The sequence below is a fragment of the Temnothorax americanus genome, unplaced genomic scaffold, assembly GCF_048541705.1.
Source record: "Temnothorax americanus isolate GAGA-0224 unplaced genomic scaffold, ASM4854170v1 Scaffold21, whole genome shotgun sequence".
Taxonomy (NCBI): Eukaryota; Metazoa; Arthropoda; class Insecta; order Hymenoptera; family Formicidae; genus Temnothorax; species Temnothorax americanus.
This window is the reverse complement of record NW_027509349.1, coordinates 2,769,181-2,786,063: the sequence shown is the minus strand read 5'-3', so window position 1 is coordinate 2,786,063 and position 16,883 is coordinate 2,769,181. Positions and strand designations below refer to the sequence as shown.

Genomic DNA, 16,883 nt, shown 5'->3' with positions numbered 1-16,883 from the left:
CCGTCCAGGGAATGCGCAGCATCCTCCTCCAGCACCACATCTCAAAGGCGTCAATACGTTTGCGGTCGTTCGCTTTTAGAGTCCAGGTTTCAGCGCCGTACGCGAATATCGAGAACACCAAAGTGCGCACGAGCCTGGCCTTGGTTTTTACGGAGATGTTCTTGGCCGCCCAAATTCCATGCAGCTGTGACATTGCGTTCTTTGCCATTCCGATCCGCTTGCGTATCTCCGCTTCACACGAGCCGTTGTTGCTGATGGTAGAGCCCAGATAGTTGAAGCTCTCCACTACCTCCAGGCTGTGAACTCCGGTTGAGCTCCAGCCTGTTAAAACGGTCCACAACCATGATTTTGGTCTTGGATCTGTTTATAGTAAGCCCTATTTCGTTGCTAACCTCTTCCATTCTGCTCAGCAGGGCAATCATTTCGGCCTCTGTCGCGGCAAGGAGTGTGGTATCGTCGGCGTAACGCAGGTTGGTGATTTTTACGCCTCCAATAGTGACTCCACCCTCCCATTTTTCGCAGGTTTGCCTCATTATGTATTCCCCGTAAACGTTGAACAAGATGGGGGACAGTATGCAGCCCTGGCGCACACCCTTTCCGAAGTTGAAAGGTCCCGATGTCGTTTTATCTACCCTCACAACTCCCCGACTGCTGTAATATAGGGTGCAGAGTAGTGCCGTTAAATGCTGCGGCACCCCTAACTCTGTTAGTATTCCCCACAGGCAACGCCAGTCGACACAGTCGAAAGCCATACAGTAATCGACGAAGCACATTATTACTGGTGTGTCAAATTCATAGGACTTCTCAATGACTTGTCTGATGTTAAGGATCTGTTCACGGGTCCCCCTCCCCCTGACAAAACCCGCCTGTTCTTGCGGGATCTGCCAGTCCAAAAAGTGCCGGATTCGGTTGTTGATGATATAGAGCAATATTTTGCTGGCGTGGGAGATTAGGGATAAAGTGCGATAGTTATCGCACCTCTTGGTCGATCTTTTTTTGTGTAATGGTAGGATGACCGATTCCGTCCAATCTTGGGGCCATTCCCCGTGCTGCCAGATGTGATTGCAGATCGCGTGCAGCGTGTCAAACCCCGTCTCGCCCAGAGCCTTCAGGACTTCTGCCATTATTTGATCTGGTCCTGGTGCTTTCTTGTCCTTGAGTGAACGTAAGGCCTCTGTTATTTTGGAGCGAAGAATGGATGGCTCCTTATCTATTCCGCTCCATTCAGGTTGACGATCGAATGAGTTGCGGGGGTTTTTGTACAGTTGTTCGCAATAGCAGCGCCATCTTTCCGCGATTTTATCTAATTCGTGCAATGGGTTACCGTCAGCGTCTTCAATAACCCATGACTTAGATTTAAATTGCTTGGAGAGTACACGGACTTTCTTGAAGAGGTCTGAGGTTACTGTAACCTGTGTGAGTGGTTTTCAATGTCGCTGCATATGCCCTCTATGAAGTTGTTTTTGTCTTGTCGGCAACACTTCTTAATGATCTTGCAGAGGGCCGTGTATTTTGCCATCGTCTGTGGATCTCTTAGGCCCTTCATTTTTATGTCCTTCCTCAGCTGTATGAGTTCCCAGGTGCGGTCAGTAATCCATGACTTCTTCCTACTGTCAGTGCTCCTATTTTCAGTTATATGGTCCAGTGTATCACAAATGTGGCCTTTAAGAAGCCCCCATCGTGTCTTGGCGTCCGCGTCCTCGGGCGGCGGACTCTCTTCTAGCTTTGTCTCCACGATGCCCTTGAAGAGTGACCGTTCTGGGGACTCCAGGCGCCCAGGCTTTTGTGGTGGGTTCCTTCTAGACACTTTCAAGCGAATGGAGAAGTTCGCGACAAGCAAGTTATGATCAGAGGTTCGCAATTAGCTCCGGGGAAGGTCTTAACGTCTTTTTTATTACCCAGACAATATTTTCTTAAATATTTAAAATATATTTTTGAAATATATTAATTTAAATCTACATATTTATTGTTTTATAATCTTGTTCCAAAATATTTAAAAATATTTTAAATTTATTATTGGTTCCATAATTTTTTTTTTAAATATTTTAAAAATTTTTCCGTGGTAGTTTAGAACGACACCGCTAGGCGGCGCATGATGGTAAGACTAACTCGTAAGTTCAATTGAGGGCTAATATAAGCAGGTCTCTAGCGAAGCAAGAGCATGAGATTCGCAAGATATGTATATTTTTCAAATATCAAGATATATCTGTTATTTTACAGATATTAAAAAAATCTTTCAAACATGAAACACACAATTATTGCTGATTGGGTTAAACATATTTTATTTTTTAAAGTAATATTTCTAAAAGATTTTACAAATATTTTATTGAATATATTCATTTGCAATTTTTTACAAATATTTTTAAAAATATTTTTTTGAAATGATCTGGCGGACATAAAAACATTCTAAAAATATTTTTGTGAATTATTTTAATATATTTTCCTAAAAAATATTTAAAAAATATTTTGTGTTGTATGAGCGTTTCACCGCTTCCGTTCAGACAAGTCAACAAAAATTCTTTCTCTGACATGATTTTGAACTCGATATGAATGTTCCTGCCAAACGAGCTGTAATAAGTTTCTTATTTGAGTCTATTTTTTGTATAATCCTTACAAAACAGTAAAGAACTTTTTGATTCAATTTAGCTTATTGCTCTATTTGCCCACGAGAAGTGGTCTGGTCTTTATCAGACATCTTATATAATATATATTACTAGCATATTTCAGTAGTATGCTATGCATCGTATTCCAATTTTTCTGATACATGTATGAATAATATTACGTATTTAGTATTTTATTACAGTGTACTGCAATATTTTACGAACATTTTGAATTTGAATATACATATCAAACAGTAATAACACTATTCAACAAAAAAAAAGCACAAGAACGAATCTTGCGGCATTCGAAAGGTTTTTGGATGCAGAAAATGATCTCGTTTGCCAAATTACTTTATCACGTCACAATTTTGAGATATTTGCAGTAAACATTGCAAAAATGGGCTATTATAGTGTATTTTGGCATATTATAACTACGATATGTGACGTATCGAAGAAGTTTAATCGCAATCAAAATTAAGTATGTTGTTAGGACTTTTATCCCTTAAAAGGAATAATTCATCCTAGAGCTCATTCTACCACACATAATCGATTTAGACACTATACCAACAATTTGCAAGACAGAAGATCCGTTAACGACACTATTTTACAAAGGTTTGCTATGATTCGTACACGCGGAGCGAGACCGACCGTGACTCTTTTACGCGACGCGACGGGTTGCGAGTACCCGAGATGTTGAGATCTCGATAACGAGTGAACGAATCAAGTTCTAAGTAGGCTTGATCGATAGCTTAGGGTCCAATTAGGGGGGGGGGTTTCTCTCATAATATTCCGCTACGTGCCCTACGAGCGGAGATATTGCGACGCAAAGTCCAAATGCGAAAATTTATTTTTAAGATACTCCTCCTCCTCCTAACGCCGACGTCTCAATATTATTATTATGATTATCAGAGAAACGTCCCTTTCACTTTTTCGACGCTGGCAGCGCAGGTATCGCCAGTTTCGATATCGCGCGCGTATTTTGAAATTAGGTCGATAGACTTATCGGTCAGGAGGAAGATTTCTATTTAGGTAAATTAGGTATATATATAATAAATATTGAGTCAACGGAAAAGAAGGTTCTCTACGCTTGGCAGAAAGTGCCGCTAGGGAATTTTTAAATCGATTCTTATGAATCAAGCTTGAATTTGATGTCTATGTATCCCAGGTTGCCGATGACGGGATCCAGCTAATGCGCTTCATAGTTTTCGGTGTCCAGGTGTAATCGTACGTTGAATTTGATGTCTAGGTGTCCCAGGTTGCCGATGACGAGGTCCACATAGTGCGCTTCGTAGTTTTTGGTGTCCAGGTGTAATAATACGTTGAATGCGATGTCTAGGTGTCCCAGGTTGCCGATGACATGTCTAGATAGTGAGCTCCGTAGTTTTCAATGTTTACGTGTATTAATACCTTGAATTTGATGTCTAGGTGTCCCAGGTTGCCTATGACGAATCCACATAGTGCGCTCCGTAATTTTCGGTGTTTACGTGTATTAATACCTTGAAATTGATATCTAGGTGTCCCAGGTTGCTGATGACAAGGTCCAGATAGCGCGCTCCGTAGTTTTCGGTGTCTAGGTGTAATAATACCTCGAATTCAATGTTACACTTAATAAGCGATAAAGATAAAATAATGCAATAGCGCGCTCTCCCGGCCGCCTCCCCGAACGCAGCCCTAGACATCGAATTCAAGCTTGATTCATAAGAAACGGCTTACTAATTCCCTAGTGGCAGAATTAAAATTATGTCTAGACATAATAAAAATTGGACGAATTAAAATTATGTCTAATAAAAATTGGATGATGTATAAAGCAGGGCACACACACTTTTCCGTAGTAGAACATAACAGTAAGGTTTCGACTTACTCGATTCGGCCGTCTGTAATTGTAGAAGTAAGAATCGAGCAACGCGATTGGTCGAAACGTTACTGTTACGTTCTACGAAAAGCGTGTGTGCCATGTTTACAATACAATAGCCTTTTACGTGTCTCACTGTTTTAGTTTTTCACTGGATTGCCGTAACTATAAAAAACGTAAAACGTAAACATAAGCTGAAGAATCAATTAGTATATTGCTTTAACTTTATGTATTTTAGAAAACGATAGAAATGATGATACGAGTTGGCCGTAAGCAGGAGTAAGTACGATTTCAACCGGTTTTACTTTACTTCTGTTTACGGCTCATTTCTATCGTCTTCTAGAATACATAAAGTTAAAGCAATAACAATATACTGATTGGTTCTTCAGCTTATGTTTACGTTTTATGTTTATGGTTATAATGGCAATTCATGTGCGAAAGCCTTTAGGTCGGTATTCATAGTCGGTTCTTATTTTAAGACCGTCTTAAGTAATGTCTTAAGATGCTAATACGGTTTTGTGATTGGTTAATGACATCTTAAGATTGTATTTAAGACGGTCGTAAATATAAGATTTGACTATGAATACCAGCCTTAAATCCAGTGAAGAACTAAAGGCAAGAACCAATCATGTTACAGAATCACTGAGCGCTTACTGGTCTCTTTTGGCTACGTTCGGAGAGCACGCTATTAGCGCTATTGCATCATTCTATCTTTATCGCTCATCAGGTATAAAACAAGGATAGAATAAGCAAATAGCGCTAATAGCGCGCTCTCCGAACGCAGCCTTTGTCTGCTGAACGTGCTCAATGTTACCATTTTATCAATGTTACCATTTTATAAAAATTTTCTGATCAACCAGTCAATGCTTTGCACCACAAAAGCAAAGGCGCCATACACAAAAGTTGCGTTTCGCGCTGGTTTCGCGATTGTTGATGGTCGGTCGACACGTGCGTCGTTATAAAATTATTGATTGAATCCAGCCCGGATCGAGTGCTATTCGTCGTATTTGCAGCAAAGAAGAATAAGCAGAGAGACACGTAAGTACATACGTTTATTGTAGTTGTGGACGTAAAAAACGATTCGTGTGATAGCGTAGTATAACGTAACAAGGGTTAACGCACAAAAAACGCATTGGTTATAAGCTTACTTAATAGATGCCTCGGATCGAGATCGATTCTTTCACATGCAGTCTCTCACGTATAACGCCGTAACTGATACGTTTCTTATACGTTGACACTGCATGTTACGTTACGCTACGTTACTATACGAGAATCTTGTGCAAAGGCTCTAATTGTAAGTCGTAAAAATATCACGTTCATGACTACGACAAATGTCTCGTTCTCTGCCATTAGATTGCTCATCGCGTCGTCGCCTGTCGCATCGTCGCTCGTCGCGTCGTTTCTCGGAAAATCCAGCCCGGATCAAGTGCCATTCCGAAACAAAGAAGAAGCAGAGAGACATGTAAGTGCTTATGTCTATTGCAGTTGTGAAATTAGCAGAGACAAACGTAAGAGTTTCTGCACAAGACTCGTGTGATAGCGTAGTATAACGTAACATGGGTTAACGCATAAAAAACGTATCGGTTACGGTTTCTTATGCGTTGACACTGCACGTTACGTTATATGAGAGTCTTGAGCAAAGGCTTTATAAGTCGTCAAAGACTATTTTGTGTGTACCACGCGGTCATTAATGCTTTCTTAACTGAATCTGCGATTTTTATAGTGCATGTATTACGTCCATGACAAACGTCTCGTTTTTACGACAAACGTCTCGTTTTCAGATTTTTCATTGCTCTTGGCATCGTCGCTCGTCGCTCGTCGCATCGTTGTTCATCGCATGCTCGTCGCTCGTTGCGCAGAAAATGATTTCTTCTGGACAAAAAAAGATTCCGTCTCTCGAAGCTGAAGATGACGTAAGTATAAAAAATGCATATTTATAACATGTTTATTTTTAATTTAAATACATTAAAAATATTTCAGATTGATATATGGAAAATATGGAACTCCTGTTCAAAGATTCCTCTGATTTTACGTGTATCGCTCCTGTTGTCGGCTCTTCGAGATCCGTCGCTGCTGCCGGCCCTTCGAGTGCTGCCGCTGCAGCCAATAATCCTAGTATCCCTGCTACTGCCGGCCCTTCGAGTGCTGCCGCTGTAACCAATCCTAGCATCCCTGTTGCTGCCGGTCCTTTGAGTGCTGCTGCTGCTGCAGCCAATCCTTCTGGTATCTTCACTGTTACCCGTCCTTCGAGTATCCCCACCGCTGCCGGTCCTTCGAATACCGGCGTTGCTGTCGGCCCTTCTAGTACCACCGCTGCTGCCGGCCCTTCTAGTACCGCCGCTACTGCCGGCCCTTCTAGTACCGCCGCTGCTGCCGGCCTTGTTGATTTAGGTGAATTGTACATATTGATTATTTTATTTTTATATTTACACATATATAATTGGTTATATTTATATTTATGAATATTAATGACTTACTTTTTTATCATAGCACGAAGAGGAAGGGGCACGAAAGCTGGTAAACATCGTAATGCAAAAACATTCTTCCAGTTCTTGTTTCACATGAGCGACACATACAGCAACCACTATTATGGCGGAGAAAGAGGAAGAGGAAGAGGAGATGGAAGAGGAAGAGGAAGAGGAAGAGGCAGAGGAAGAAGTCAAGGAGATTAAGTAACATATACAGCAGCATATACAAGGTATACGTATGTGCAAGATATTTTATACAAATGCTCAATATTTGGTATATATTCAAATCAAAAACTTATTGTGACACACGCAACTTTACTGTTTCAGATCATCCGACGCTCAAAAGCAGAGTAGCAAGATATTTACTCTTCAAGATAATCTCAAGATAATAACTCTTCTATTTAGATTCCACGTGAAAGGGGGAGGATATTTCCCTATAGATATTTTATTTTTTTAGTTTGTGTTATTATCACACGGTACTGTGGAACAGTCATATATAGGTTTATTTCGTAGTGATCGACATCGTTCGTAAAAGATATTTTTTTAGTTCGTGATTCAGAAATCATCTGATTTGCAACGCGCAAGTGAGGTCGGGTAGATTTGTGTTGAAATATTTTTTATTCATGTCGAACATGATCATTACATTGTAAGTGTAATTGTAAAGAAATGTTCCTGACGTTAATTATCGCTATCTTTTAAGTTCTAAGGTTCAGAAATTGTACTATTTTTATTTTCGTGTAAGTTTTGTAATAAAAAAAGACTATAAAAAACAATATAGTCTCGATTTTGTACCCGTACTGTCATTATCTATAATTTCTAAGTGGCCCACGCGTAACTTTGTACAGGAGCGAGAATAAATTGCATGTTATATATGCAGCACATATTTTTATTAGGTCTAAATATCGCAAATTTATATCGCTAGTGTAAAATGTATATCTCAGATCCATTAATTATATTCGTTAAATGTAAGTTTTATTGTTAATGTATATCGCTAATGTAAAAGGTATCTCGGATCTATTAATTAAATATAAAATATGGGTATTTAAAGTTTTTATGAAAAATCTAATTTAATTGAGCGTCATATTCCGACTGTATCCTCTCTATATTTCATAATCACACTTACCGACACCGATAATTGTCGGTAATTAGTTAGTTACAGAACACGTGCCCAGCGGGCAGTGTCTCGAAATTCATTACCAGTTGTATTTTGCGTAAGGTGTGTGTAGCGATCAGCTAATCGCAACTATCACCAATTATCTGACGATAGCTGAGACCAGAAATTATTGCGTGACATTATCTCATCATATCTGTGAGAGAGTGAAGGTTATATTGTTGATATATTGCGATATCTCTGAGACAATATCTCTTTCTGTGAGTGAGTGAATTGTTTGATAACAGGTTACATCCAGAGTAGCTAAAGAATATATACTTCTACCCCCAGGGCGAATTTCGGGGGTCGGGGGGGGCGCGTTCCCCGCGGGGGGAACGCTATAAAATATGGGCGAGGGGGGTCCGGGAGGAGCAGCTGGTGGGGGTAAGAGTGGGGGGAAAAAAGAGTGGGGACGGACGAGGAGTGGGGGAAAAATTCCACTTCTGGCCCCAGGGTACTCTGGAGGGGGGCGGGGAAGGGGGGTACTGCGATACCGACGGTGCGCGAGGAGGGAGCGTCGTCGATCGCGGCGAGGCGCGTACTGTCGCGTCGCCCGGGCCGGACGTGGTTTCCGGCCGCCCGTTTCTTAAACGGCAAAAATCGCGAGTCGTCCTCCCGCGAGAGGGAGCGTCGATCGCGCGCTTCTTCGTCCCGACGGGCCGGACGCGGTTTACCGACGATAAGAGGGATAGACACGTAAATCTCCTGTATCTGCGCGATACGTTGCGTGGCGTCGTCAACGAGGGTCATTTCGCCTGGATAAAGAATCTATCGCGATTGGTGAATTCACAATTGACCGTGAGCCGCTGCGCAGAGCACGTTTGCGATCGGTAAGTAAAAAAAAACTGAGGAACAAGGGAACGGAGAAAGAAAGATGTTATTTAATAGATGGCGTTACTTCGCAGATGCCTACACTATTTCTATACGCGCGAAAAGTTGGCCGCTCACAGCGTCGACTGCGATCGAATGAACGACTGCGCCATCGTTCTTCCAAACGAGGACGATAAGTGGCTATCTTTCAACAATCACGACAGGAAGGAGTGACTCCCCTTCGTGGTGTACGCGGATCTGGAGTGTCTTCTCGAACCATGGGAGAGGGAGAATGCCGAAGGGGGGTCGAGATACGCTTATCAGCGTCACGTACCGTTCAGCCTGGGTTACTATCTGTGCTGCACCTACGACGATACCGTATCCACGTACAGATATCGTCGCGGCGAGGATTGTGTTTCGTGGTTTGTTAACGAGCTTCGCGTTCTCGCGCGTCGCGCTAAGATTAAATTCTCCACCAATATATCTATGATAGAACTTACGGAGGACGAGAAACGCGAATTTCAGTGCGCGACGTATTGTCACGTGTGTCGAAAAGTGTTCCAACCCGAGGACAAACGCATGCGAGATCACTTTAAATCTAACCGGACGTTACAGAGGTCCGGCGCATGTTCGTTGCAATCTGAATTACAGAAACGTGTACGTGATTCCCGTGTTCTTCCACAATCTGTCGGGTTACGACGCGCATTTCATCATCGAAAAAATCGCGAACGATTTCGAGGCAAGGTCGAGCTCCTACCGCTAACGAAGGAAACCTACATATCGTTCTCGAAGACCGTTAAGGAGACGCAGACGGATGGGACATAGGATCGGTACGTTAAGCTACGATTCGTGGACTCGTACAAATTTTTAGCCGCGAGTATCGAAACCCTGGCGTCCTATCTGAGCAAGGACAAGCAGAGAATAACGCGCTCTCAGTACGCGGATTTGAGCACGGAGGATCTCGATCTGCTCACTCGCAAGGGAGTATTTCCGTACGAGTACGTCGACAGTCTGGACAAGTTGCGGGAGACCGATCTTCCACCGCGCGAGGTCTTTTACAGCTCCCTGACCGACGAGACCGCGAGCGAGAGCGACTACGAGCACGCGACGAGGGTGTGGCGACGTTTTCGCGTGCGAGATCTCGGGGAGTACAGCGATCTCAATCTCAAGACCGACGTGCTTTTTCTGGCGGATATCTTTGAAAATTTTCGGGACACGTGTATGGCGAGTTACGGGCTCGATCCCGCGTATTATTATACGTTTCCGGGGTACACGTGGGACGCAACGCTGAGATACACCGGCGTGCGTTTCGAGCTGCTCACCGACATCGACATGGTGCTGTTCGTGGAACGTGGATTACGCGGCGGCCTCAGTCAATGTTCGCTCAGGTACGCGCGAGCTAACAACAGGCACGTACCGACATACGATTTGTCCCAGCCCGATACGTATCTCATGTATTACGACGTGAACAATCTGTACGGCTGAGCTATGTGCGAATCGCTGCCGTACGCAAATTTCCAGTGGCTCGACGACCCTGAAACTCGCGATTCTTGCTGTTTTGGGGAAAGAATCGTCCTCCCGCGAGGGGGAGCGTCGATCGCGCGCTTCTTCGTCTCAACGAGCCGGACGCGGTTTTTCCGACCAGCCTCGTTGTATCGAGAGAGACTGAGAGAGACGATACCGCTCTCTTCGTTCACCCGAACCGTACGTTTCGCGAATAATACCCAAGGTCGCTGTCGTCACATCCTCCTTTTGTTTTTCTCGAACGACGCGGCGAGCGGTCGTCGTTTTTTCCGGGGAAAAACAACGTTGAGATAACGAACGCGTATAAAATGAGTTTTGCTCGCGACGGCGCGGCATACGGACCGCTCGTGAGGAATTGTTGCAGATCGGATTTGTGGGGAGTCGACGTAACGAGATATCTGATCCGTCGCGAAAATCGGAATCGCCGATCGCCAATCGAATTGGAGGTTTTTCTATTGCCAAATATATTTTGGCGTGTTGCTCCTCTGAATTTCATATCACAGCCATTTTTGACGATTTCGATTGCCGTTTTACGCATCGCCCTCTCCGTTTACACCGTGCGGAAACGCGAAAGGATGTAACATGAGAGACGTTCTGGAGATTGTATTCTCGACTGCAAGGAGGAAAGCGTGCTCGCGTTGCTCACAAAGTGGTTGTAATATGCTGATGTAATGATGCTCATATCACAGCCAGCTTTGATGAGCGTTGCGGCACTCACAATTCAACGAGTTTGGAATACGCCATAATTTTTTGAAAAGTGAAGTTAGAAGGATATGTTTACATCCACTTTAAAAAAAGGCGTGTTACCTGAGTGAATTTCGTTTGTATCGTAAAATTGAAGCCTCTTTTCCGCAATGCTGATTGGCTATCTCGATTGATTGCCGCGCCGCGAGCTTGCTTCATCCCGTGAGGGACTGTCATGCGTCGGCTCGCGTCGTGTCGCGAGGTTAATATTATTATTAATGCGATCTCTCATCATTATTATAAATATAAAATTGTTTAATTCTGAATTTTGGTCGCGTCACGCAAGGATCGAAGTGCTACGCGAAATATCAGCGAATCGGAGATAGGTAATTATATAGTGACTCCTCTTCTAAAAAGGGCATGATGTAGGTATTGTTGTCACTTTTTCTGCCATGCCGATTGGTCCTCTTGCTGCGTTTACTTCATTTGCAGCTGTCATTGTATATTTTGTCAGTTGTGTGTGTGTGTGTGTGTGTGTGTGTGTGTGTGTGTGTGTGTGTGTATCAAGGTGGGTTAATAGTGTAATAGTAATAGCATAACGTTAAAGCTAAATAGCGCGCGCGTCTGTAGTGTAATAGTAATAGCATAACGTTAAAGCTAAATAGCGCGCGCGTCTGTAGTGTAATAGTAATAGCATAACGTTAAATCTAAAAAATAGCGCGCGCGTCTGTAGTGTAATAGTAATAGCATAACGTTAAAGCTAAATAGCGCACGCGTCTGTAGTGTCTAGTAATGATAAAAAGTGGGTGTTTACAGTAAAATAATTTATGTTGCGTGTAGTCGTATAAATTTATGTTATAATATCCGTATGCTGCATAAAAAATTTTCATTATTTATAAAAGTGTTATTTATATTTATACAATACGTAAGAAAAAAATAGAAAAAAGAAAAAAAACATTATTAGAACAACTCGCGTTATCGCTCGTAACCGCACCTCGCTTTATCGCTCACTCGCGCCGCAGCGGCTCGTCGGGTCATTCGCGCTGAAGCGTCTCCGCGTTATCGCTCCTTCCCCGTCTCGCTCTCTCGTCAATCGTTCGCCGTTTCTCTGTTTGTTCAATTAAGAGGTACCGCGACCGACCATTCTTACGCATTCGGCGGTACGCAATGTTTATCGCGTTCTCGCGACCGACCATTTTTGCGCACTCGGTAGCTCGTAATGTATGTACACTGTGGAAATTGTGGAATAGGCGCGTGTGAAGAGGAACGACATCGTTCGTTGTTTTTTTTTTTTTTTTTCACGTAGAGAAAAAATACAAATATGTTATACGAACAAAAATACAAATATGTTATACGAAAAAAATACAAATATGTTATACGAGTAATATGATAAAAAAAAACAATTGTGAAATATCTACAATATTCAACATAAGTTACAGAATGAAGAATGACGTGATTACTGACATTCACTCAGGCAGTAAATCTGACTTATAAACCGATCATAAATCAGATATAAAAAATTACACTAACAACTAATCTATAATCGGCTTTCTATTTTTCATAGATCCACTTGCCGGTTGAGATGCAATTGTAACTTCACTGACTTCGTCCGTTTCCGATTGACTCAATGTATCAGAAACGTCGAAAAAAGTATACATATTCATCGGTATTTTTTCTACGTATTGATCTTACGATAATACAATTTTTAGAAAACGTATGATATTGTTTTATTTTTTTTTTTTTACAACGGTTTTCCGTAATGTCCCCAGGGAAGCGTTTCCACGCTGTCCAACCTCACGCATCGCTTGTCGTCGTGCGGACTGAGAGCAAGTTTCTGTTCCGACACGGTGAAAACGTCGTGCAGGCACGAGCGTATACACGACTGGTGCGTTTTCAGCTCGCGCGCGTTTCGCAGGCACGCCACGTAATCCTCGAACGTGATCTTCTTAGCGACTACGTTTCTCTTGACGCCCTTTATTCTCTTGGTGTCGTCGCATCCGAGTACCTTGTAAGCGTACATCTTCGCTCTGAGGCCCACGAACTCCATCATGATCGCGCCGTTGTTCTCGTCCTTCATCAAACCGGGCACCTTCCTGTTGACGCGCGGCATACCGTGCGCGTTATTCTCCGCGTAATCGCTCGTGTCGAATCTGTCTGAGTCGCGTCTCATAAGCTCGTACGCGTCTTCGCACTCCAGCGAATAGATCAGACTGTCGGTATCGGTGTAAAGAATTCGACACCGGTCGCGATAGAGCGGCGCCATGTAGTCGTAGTGAAACTCGTAGAGGCGCGTTTTGGATATCTCGAGAATACACATTCCCACGTAGACCGGCTTGTTGAATTTCACCTCGAGCCTTCGCAGCTCGATCGCGACGAGATTCTCCGAGAAGACGCTCCTGCTGTGAAAGTTCGGTCTGGCGATCATCGCCTCCGCGCCGTACCTGCCCTCCCATCGCGTCACGAGACGCACGTCCACGTGATCGCGCACGTTCTCCATCGTCTTACCGAAGACGGCATTGTTCATCAGTTTGTACATATTTCGTTCGAACTCGTTGCTCGCGCGAGTCCTGAACGTTGTGTTCAGCTCAATGTAGCCGCGAAGCCAAGGTGACTGGGTGAATTGCAGAACGCGACGAACTCGCGTCAGTCGCAAACCCAGTCGCAGACATTGCTGCAGATTTCGATAGTGCGTCACGTAGCGCGATTTGTCGTAGAGCGTGGCGAGCAGTTTCTCCTGCCGCTTACCGGGCGGTTTATCGCGCGTTGGGCACAACGGCAGGTCCGCGTGGGCGTCGTGCAGGTCACCAGGATACTCGAGATCCACCTCCAGAATGTAACCGACATCACCGTTCGGTGGCACGGTCGTCACGTCGAAATTCTCAGGGTCGTCGAGCCACTGGAAATTCGCGTACGGCAGCGATTCGCACATAGCCCAGCCGTACAGATTGTTCACGTCATAATACATGAGATACGTATCGGGCTGGGACAAATCGTATGTCGGTACGTGCCTGTTGTTAGCTCGCGCGTACCTAAGCGAACATTGACTGAGGCCGCCGCGTATTCCATGTTCCACGAACAGCACCATGTCGATGTCGGTGAGCAACTCGAAACGCACGCCGGTGTATCTCAGCATTGCGTCCCACGTGAACCCCGGCAACGTATAATAATACGCGGGATCGAGCCCGTAACTCGCCATACACGTGTCCCGAAAATTTTCAAAGATATCCGCCAGAAGAAGCACGTCGGTCTTGAGATAGAGATCGCTGTACTCCCCGAGATCTCGCACGCGAAAACGTCGCCACACCCTCGTCGCGTGCTCGTAGTCGCTCTCGCTCGCGGTCTCGTCGGTCAGGGAGCTGTAAAAGACCTCGCGCGGTGGAAGATCGGTCTCCCGCAACTTGTCCAGACTGTCGACGTACTCGTACGGAAATACTCCCTTGCGAGTGAGCAGATCGAGATCCTCCGTGCTCAAATCCGCGTACTCCGAGCGCGTTATTCTCTGCTTGTCCTTGCTCAGATAGGACGCCAGGGTTTCGATACTCGCGGCTAAAAATTTGTACGAGTCCACGAATCGTAGCTTAACGTACCGATCCCATGTCCCATCCGTCTGCGTCTCTTTAACGGTCTTCGAGAACGATATGTAGGTTTCCTTCGTAAGCGGTAGGAGCTCGACCTCGCCCTCAAAATCGTTCGCGATTTTCTCGATGATGAAATGCGCGTCGTAACCCGACAGATTGTGGAAGAACACGGGAATCACGTACACGTTTCTGTAATTCAGATTGCAACAATCATGCGCCGGACCTCTGTAACGTCCGGTTAGATGACAGTGATCTCGCATGCGTTTGTCCTCCGGTTGGAACACTTTTCGACACACGTGACAATACGTCGCGCACTGAAATTCGCGTTTCTCGTCCTCCGTAAGTTCTATCATAGATATATTGGTGGAGAATTTAATCTTAGCGCGACGCGCGAGAACGCGAAGCTCGTTAACGAACCACGAAACACAATCCTCGCCGCGACGATATCTGTACGTGGATACGGTATCGTCGTAGGTGCAGCACAGATAGTAACCCAGGCTGAACGGTACGTGACGCTGATAAGCGTATCTCGACCCCCCTTCGGCATTCTCTCTCTCCCATGGTTCGAGAAGACACTCCAGATCCGCGTACACCACGAAGGGGAGTCGCTCCTTCCTGTCGTGATTGTTGAAAGACAGCCACTTATCGTCCTCGTTTGGAAGAACGATGGCGCAGTCGTTCATTCGATCGCAGTCGACGCTGTGAGTGGCCAACTTTTCGCGCGTATAGAAATAGTGTAGGCATCTGCAAAGTAACGCCATATATTAAATGACATCTCTCTCTCTCCGTTCCCTTGTTCCTCAGTTTTTTTTTACTTACCGATCGCAAACGTGCTTCGCGCAGCGGCTCACGGTCAATTGTGAATTCACCAATCGCGATAGATTCTTTATCCAGGCGAAATGACCCCCGTTGACGACGCCACGCAACGTATCGCGCAGATACAGGAGATTTACGTGTCTATCCCTCTTATCGTCGGTTAACCGCAGAGGCACGATCGCGTTGTCGTCGGCGCCCCGTCCGTACTTATCTTTCTTTCCAATCTCTTCCCGAGTGGTGAACACATTGATCGATACGTCATTCTGACGTTCGAACTTTCCGATGTGTTTTAGATCTATGGGGAAGTTTATCCCGTCGAGATTCAGCACCGTCGCGTAATCGGGATACGAGCCGTATCGTTCCGCGTGCCGCTCGGCGGGATACAGAGCCGCGACCACCGCGCGTGCGAAACACGTGTCCTTCTCCGATCACACGTTTACCACCGCCTTTTTAAGTCTTATACCTCGCGGTATTTCCATCCAACATCCCACGCGCATGGGATTACACTTGTTCACGTTCACCGTTAAGTTCAGTATTCTAGACAACGCCCATCCGCTGTCGCGTTCCTGAAATTCGTCCAACTCTGCTAGAATTGCGTCGCGCACGCGCTTATCGTACCACTCGCTCAAATCGGACGCTTGGAGGAGCTGTTCGTTCCGCGTAACGATACTCTTCTCGTCGATCTTATCGTTCGCTACGAATTCTCCATTGAACATGACATTTACCTTCAAACACGTGTGTTTGTTCAAATTGTCCTGCACTTTTTCGAGCACGGTGCCCTTCGCATCCTCGAAAAATTGCGCGGGTTCGATGTATGTCGAGTTCGTTGCAACGCCTGTGAGCACGCGACCTCGGAACGCCGTATCGATCTCGACCCACAAAAATCCTTCGCTGACGCTGCTGCTGCTACCTGCACTCTCACCGTCCAAACCGGCACCCACGGCGCGTTCGAATCGCCGACGCAGATCCTCCCTCGAACCTTCCAGTCGCGCTATTCGAGCCACCAGAGCGGTCACGGCTCCGGTGTTGCCTCGCCCTCCGGAGCGTCCGACTCGACAGCTCTCCCGCAGGAGCTGGAGACACTCGTCGCATCGTCGTCTCCACGCGCGATATCCGTCCGCGTCGCGGACAACCGCGGCGAGCAATTCGTCGCACTCTTTCTGCATGTTATCTAGAAGGGCCTTTCACCCTCGGGAACACTGAATTTCACTCGATCGAAAAGACGACGAGACCCGCAGGTGTAAATTCTACGTAGCTTCTCTTCTCCGAACACCGTCTGATAATAATGATGATATTTGAGCGGCAATTTACGCGTATAATCGTGCGCCCTAGCGGAATTTACCATCATCGTCTCTATCCACGCGCGCTCGCGCGCAGTTCGCGCTCCGATCTCTCTCCGCA

The 16,883-nt window shown here is 45.2% G+C and overlaps 2 protein-coding genes and 1 long non-coding RNA gene across 3 annotated transcripts; 2 read left to right on the top strand and 1 right to left on the bottom strand.

Annotated features, from left to right (window-relative positions):
- Positions 1-4,809: 4,809 nt before the first annotated feature.
- Positions 4,810-6,359, top strand: LOC143897862 (uncharacterized). Its single transcript, XR_013257015.1, has 3 exons — positions 4,810-5,490; positions 5,806-5,914; positions 6,234-6,359. It is a non-coding gene; the product is annotated as an uncharacterized LOC143897862 (long non-coding RNA).
- A 79-nt stretch (positions 6,360-6,438) lies between these two features.
- LOC143897822 (uncharacterized) lies at positions 6,439-7,889 on the top strand. Its single transcript, XM_077406744.1, has 2 exons — positions 6,439-6,843; positions 6,943-7,889. The coding sequence occupies exons 1-2, from the start codon at positions 6,441-6,443 to the stop codon at positions 7,122-7,124; spliced, it is 585 nt and encodes a 194-aa protein (XP_077262870.1). The 5' UTR covers positions 6,439-6,440; the 3' UTR covers positions 7,125-7,889.
- Positions 7,890-12,829: 4,940 nt separating this feature from the next.
- Positions 12,830-16,648, bottom strand: LOC143897644 (uncharacterized). The gene is made up of 3 exons (XM_077406449.1): positions 15,946-16,648; positions 15,486-15,777; positions 12,830-15,410 (listed from the first exon to the last, which is right to left on the bottom strand). The coding sequence occupies exons 1-3, from the start codon at positions 16,646-16,648 to the stop codon at positions 12,830-12,832; spliced, it is 3,576 nt and encodes a 1,191-aa protein (XP_077262575.1).
- Positions 16,649-16,883: the final 235 nt, after the last annotated feature.